We start from the raw sequence: 5,000 nt of genomic DNA, 5'->3' as shown, positions 1-5,000 counted from the left end.
ATCAATGAGCATGTGGGCAGCTGGGAAGTCCTTGGTGGGGTAGATCTTCCCCTGCAGTCTCAGGTACTCGTTGTTGGGGCTGAATCCGGCTGTGGTCACCTTGAAGCCGTAGTCGGAGTCCGAATAATCGTAGTTGGAGTGGATGCAGCGAGTGTATGGTTGGTAGGCATTGTCGATGATCTGGGTTTGGTACCAGCGACCAGAATACTGTGGGGAACAGACGGTATTAAGACTTCTACATAAACATAAAAGAATTATGTGATGACTAAAAAATATTCGATTTTTTGTAATGAAAGACAACTTACTCTACGAAGATCGAAATTGTCTTGATTGGCCACTTTTGCACAATTTCCAGGAACCACGAAGTCTGGAATACCGTCGGCAGCAACAACAGCCACGAGGGCAGCAGCAACGAGTGCGTTCAACATGATGGCTTGTCGTGTCTGACATCTGATGGTAAGTCCTGCTCTTTATATCTCAAGGGACATGTAAAGTAACGCAGGAGGCGGAGCTTAGAGCATCACCAGCATCATCGTCTGAATTTCTGATTCTTCTTAATATTGCTTATAGTTTTGTGATTTAATCAATATCTTTTTGATAAAATAATAAAACCGGACTACCATATTAAAAGTGATGATAAGGTATTGGAATTTACGACTTATTTAATCAACATCAGCAATATTAATAGAATATTACAACGTGACTAGCCTCTTGGCCCGCCTTTCATATATAAAGGCGCTCGACAATCTGCTACAGCACTATGAGCATCATCATGAAGTGTGCATCATCATGTAGCAGTCGTCGCTGCGCAAAATCTCCTGACTTGTCGTTCCAGGAAAATGCCCAGCGGTAGACGAGAGAAGTCTCTTTGAGCAACAGAAATAACCATCAGAGGCAAGTTAATTTATGCATATTGTTTGTGTAACAACATACACAACCTATACACACACACACACACACACACACACACATATATATATATATATATATATATATATATATATATATATATATACATACGTATGTACATACATATGTATGTACATACATACATACATATGTGTGTGTGTGTTTGTACATGTATAGTTATTTGTTTGAAACGATTTTTTCCTTTTAAATTGTAAGTGTCTATAACTCACATTTCTAAAAATTACAGTATGCTGGTACATGGTACGAAGTTGCCATTACAAACAACCCATACCAACTGATCAAGCAATGCGTCCGCAACGAGTATACTTTCGGTAAGCAGTACTGCTTTCAAATTCTCTTGAATTGTTTTAATTCTGATTATATGTATTATTAATTGTTTTTAAACGAAATATAAACACAAAAATGCATTCACAGATGGAACCAGGTTCACTGCAAAGTCCACTGGCATTGATGCCAAGGGGAGTGCAATCACACGCAATGGCCAGATTCTGCCAAATCCTTTCGGAGAACCTCATCTTTCCGTGGACTACGAAGCATGTGAGTATTAATGATAAGGTGTACGCAAATAGACATAAAACAAATATGCATAACTGATATCTGCAAAGAAATGTCTTATATGGTATGAAAAACTATATGGATTTTCCCTTTCCCAGCCTGGATTGCTCCCTACGTGATTCTGGACACTGACTACGAGAACTTCGCTTGCATCTACTCCTGCACTGGATATAACTTCGGCTACTACTCTGACTTCGCCTTCATCTTCTCCCGTTCCCCAAGTCTCTCTGATAGATATTACAGGCGTTGTGAATCCGCCTTCATGAACATCGGTGTTGACCCCTCTCGTTTCACGAAAACAACTCAGGGTTCATCTTGCCCTTACAACAGCTATAGGTCTTGGTAAAGCGCATATACAAATGCCTATCACATGTCGTGAAATAAAGTCTGTATTACAGTTTTTCCTTTTTCATTATCGGGATTGAAAACCGAATTTGAAATCAAAAGTAGTTCAATATAGATAAAATATATTGTCAATATTTCACTATATTATTTTCAAAAAAGCTATAGGAATTGGTAAAGCGCCTATATGATTGTATATCATACATCATGAAATAAATTCTGTACTACAGCCATCATATTTTTATTACTGAGATTGAATACCTAACTCGATACCAAAGTAGGTTTGTATTATCAATGTGATACTTTCCCAATATTTGAATAAGTAGCTACACATATAAGTATACATAACCCAAAAATTTAGATTGATAAATAAATACATTAATCAAATGTGTTGTTAATTGAATAAACTAATAAAAAAAAAACATACATCAAATACGCACACATACATGTGTATGTATCCGTATACACACACACACACACACACACACACACACACACACACACACACACACATATATATATATATATATATATATATATATATATATACGTATATATATGTATATATGTATATATATACATATATATGATTATTTCAGACTCGACCCATAAAAGTATTATGTTGTATTTCGTTTTTTGGCTGAACTGATACTCGTTCTTGCATTTAAGTGTCAATACGTGTACAAGCATTCGTGCACACGCGCATACACAGCCACATATAAACACACACACACATGCACATTCACACATAACATATATAGATACAAGTATATATATATATACATATATATATATATATATATATATATATATATATATATATATATATATATGTGTGTGTGTGTGTGTGTGTGTGTGTGTGTGTGTGTGTGTGTGTGTGTACATATGTATGCATATAAATGCAAATGTATATGTTTATATATATATATAAATATATATGTATATATATACATATATATATATATATATATATATATATATATATATATATATATATTATATATATATGTATGTGTGTGTGTGTGTGTGTGTGTGTGTGTGTGTGTGTGTGTATATATATAAATCATATATAATATATATAATAATATATATATATATATATATATATATATATATATATATACATATATATATATATACACGTTATGTATGTATATTCATACATATACATACACATGCATACACACACACACACACACACACACACACACATACACACATATGTATATATATATATATATATATATATATATATATATATATATATATATATGTATATATATATATATATATATATATATATATATATATATATATATATATATATATATAATATACATATATATGAATATATATTTATTGATATATGTACACACACACACACACGTGTGTGTGTATGTGTGTGTATGCATGTGTGTAGACTATCTACCAATCAATATGTATATATACATATATAGATGATACACACACACATATATATGTGTGTATGTGTGTATTTCTCTGTATTTCTCCCATTTTATTGTTTTCTTTCTCCGCACGCACACATATCTATCTATCTATCTATCTACATATATATATACAGTATATACATATATGTAGTTTTATGAAAATGTATATATATATACATATGTATGAATATATGTATCTTTCATATATGGATATAAAGATATATGTATATGTGCATATGTGTATATATACATATGTGTGTGTGTGAGTGTTTGTACATGTGTCTAGTATGAATATATATATATATATATATATATAGAGAGAGAGAGAATGAGAGAGAGGGGGGAGGAGATTAATTCTGTATTTTGTGTAAGCCCACAGTACATGCAAATATACACATATGCAGCAGTAACATCATGAAGTTATGAACACATATCCAATTTTTATATTATGCAGTGCATACAGTACATACATTTTATGTTAACATGTGCGTGTGAGGTTATGTTCTTGAAGTTTTACGTGTTTGTTTGTTACATGGGAGTGTGCATATATGGTATGGTTTCTTTTTTCCAGGATATTAACACTCAAAGTCATATCTCTTTTTCATTATTTTGAAGCTTTGGTATAAGTCTATGCCCTGTAAACACATTCGGCTGTATGAGGAACTACATTGAAAGTAGAGAAGTCGACTCCGTTCCTGCGGAACACGGAGGCGCACTTGTCACTTGCGGGGCCGGAGTTCTGTGGGGTACGGGAGAAGACGAAGCCGAACTCGGACTTGTAGTTGTCCCAGTCAATGCAGGAATAGACGCAGGCGTAGTTCTCGTAGTCGGTTTCGATCACTTCATAGGGTGCGGCGAAGACTGTTTATGAAAGGAGAATCATTAGCTGCAGGCAATAAATATATATATGTATAGATAGATAGATAGATAGATATCTAACTAAATAATCAACCATATGTTGTTATCAGTTTGGGAGAAAATGTTACCAACGTACCAGTAGGGAAATCAATGAGCATGTGGGCAGCTGGGAAGTCCTTGGTGGGGTAGATCTTCCCCTGCAGTCTCAGGTACTCGTTGTTGGGGCTGAATCCGGCTGTGGTCACCTTGAAGCCGTAGTCGGAATCCGAATAATCGTAGTTGGAGTGGATGCAACGAGTGTATGGTTGGTAGGCATTGTCGATGATCTGGGTTTGGTACCAGCGACCAGAATACTGTGAGGAACAGACGGTATTAAGACTTCTCCATAAACATGAAAGAGTTATGTTATGACTAAAAATATTCGATTTTTTTGTAATGAAAGCCAACTTACTCTACGAAGATCGAAGTTGTCTTGATTGGCCACTTTTGCACAATTTCCAGGAACCACGAAATCTGGAATACCGTCGGCAGCAACAACGGCCACGAGGGCAGCAGCAACAAGCGCGTTCAACATGATGGCTTGTCGTGTGTGACATCTGATAGTGAGTCCTGCTCTTTATATCTCAAGGGACATGTAAAGTAACGCAGGAGGCGGAGCTTCGAGCATCACCAACATCATCGTCTGAATTTCTGATTCTTCTTAATATTGCTTATAGTTTTGTGATTTAATCAATATCTTTTTGATAAAATAATAAAACCGGACTACCATATTAAAAGTGATTATAAGGTATTGGAATTTACGACTTATTTAATCAACATCAGCAATATTAATAGAATATTACAACGTGACTAGCCTCTTGGCCCGCC

The 5,000-nt window shown here is 34.6% G+C and overlaps 3 protein-coding genes across 3 annotated transcripts in view; 1 reads left to right on the top strand and 2 right to left on the bottom strand.

The window, feature by feature from the left end:
- LOC147469986 (crustacyanin-A2 subunit-like) overlaps nt 1–466 on the bottom strand; it is a 947-nt gene extending 481 nt beyond the window's left edge. The window contains exons 1-2 of the mRNA XM_086545916.1: nt 306–466; nt 1–207 (exon numbers count right to left, since the gene is read on the bottom strand). The exon at nt 1–207 is cut by the window's left edge and continues 10 nt beyond it. Of these exons, the coding sequence (XP_086402042.1) occupies nt 1–207; nt 306–428 (330 nt within the window). The 5' untranslated portion in view covers nt 429–466. The remainder of the gene's footprint in view (nt 208–305) is intronic.
- A 294-nt stretch (nt 467–760) lies between these two features.
- On the top strand, nt 761–2,058 carry LOC147469985 (crustacyanin-A1 subunit-like). The gene is made up of 4 exons (XM_086545761.1): nt 761–808; nt 1,157–1,241; nt 1,345–1,467; nt 1,584–2,058. The coding sequence occupies exons 1-4, from the start codon at nt 761–763 to the stop codon at nt 1,829–1,831; spliced, it is 504 nt and encodes a 167-aa protein (XP_086401887.1). The 3' UTR covers nt 1,832–2,058.
- A 1,805-nt stretch (nt 2,059–3,863) lies between these two features.
- On the bottom strand, nt 3,864–4,743 carry LOC122242233 (crustacyanin-A2 subunit). Its single transcript, XM_086545919.1, has 3 exons — nt 4,585–4,743; nt 4,270–4,486; nt 3,864–4,136 (listed from the first exon to the last, which is right to left on the bottom strand). The coding sequence occupies exons 1-3, from the start codon at nt 4,705–4,707 to the stop codon at nt 3,904–3,906; spliced, it is 573 nt and encodes a 190-aa protein (XP_086402045.1). The 5' UTR covers nt 4,708–4,743; the 3' UTR covers nt 3,864–3,903.
- Nucleotides 4,744–5,000: the final 257 nt, after the last annotated feature.

Source organism: Penaeus japonicus, unplaced genomic scaffold (assembly GCF_977035675.1).
Source record: "Penaeus japonicus unplaced genomic scaffold, GWHDUDI00000001_assembly GWHDUDI00000017, whole genome shotgun sequence".
NCBI classification, from domain to species: domain Eukaryota; kingdom Metazoa; phylum Arthropoda; class Malacostraca; order Decapoda; family Penaeidae; genus Penaeus; species Penaeus japonicus.
This window is presented reverse-complemented; position numbering and strand designations above follow the sequence as displayed.

Bases quoted from the DNA above. Each gene is read 5' to 3' on its own strand.
- LOC147469985 (XM_086545761.1), top strand. From the start codon at position 761: ATGAGCATCATCATGAAGTGTGCATCATCATGTAGCAGTCGTCGCTGC. The intron at 1,242-1,344 runs GTAAGCAGTACT...ATGCATTCACAG, and splicing joins CCGCAACGAGTATACTTTCG to ATGGAACCAGGTTCACTGCA. The intron at 1,468-1,583 runs GTGAGTATTAAT...TCCCTTTCCCAG, and splicing joins TTCCGTGGACTACGAAGCAT to CCTGGATTGCTCCCTACGTG.
- LOC122242233 (XM_086545919.1), bottom strand. From the start codon at position 4,707: ATGTTGAACGCGCTTGTTGCTGCTGCCCTCGTGGCCGTTGTTGCTGCC. The intron at 4,487-4,584 runs GTAAGTTGGCTT...TGTTCCTCACAG, and splicing joins ACAACTTCGATCTTCGTAGA to TATTCTGGTCGCTGGTACCA. The intron at 4,137-4,269 runs GTACGTTGGTAA...TTTCATAAACAG, and splicing joins GCTCATTGATTTCCCTACTG to TCTTCGCCGCACCCTATGAA.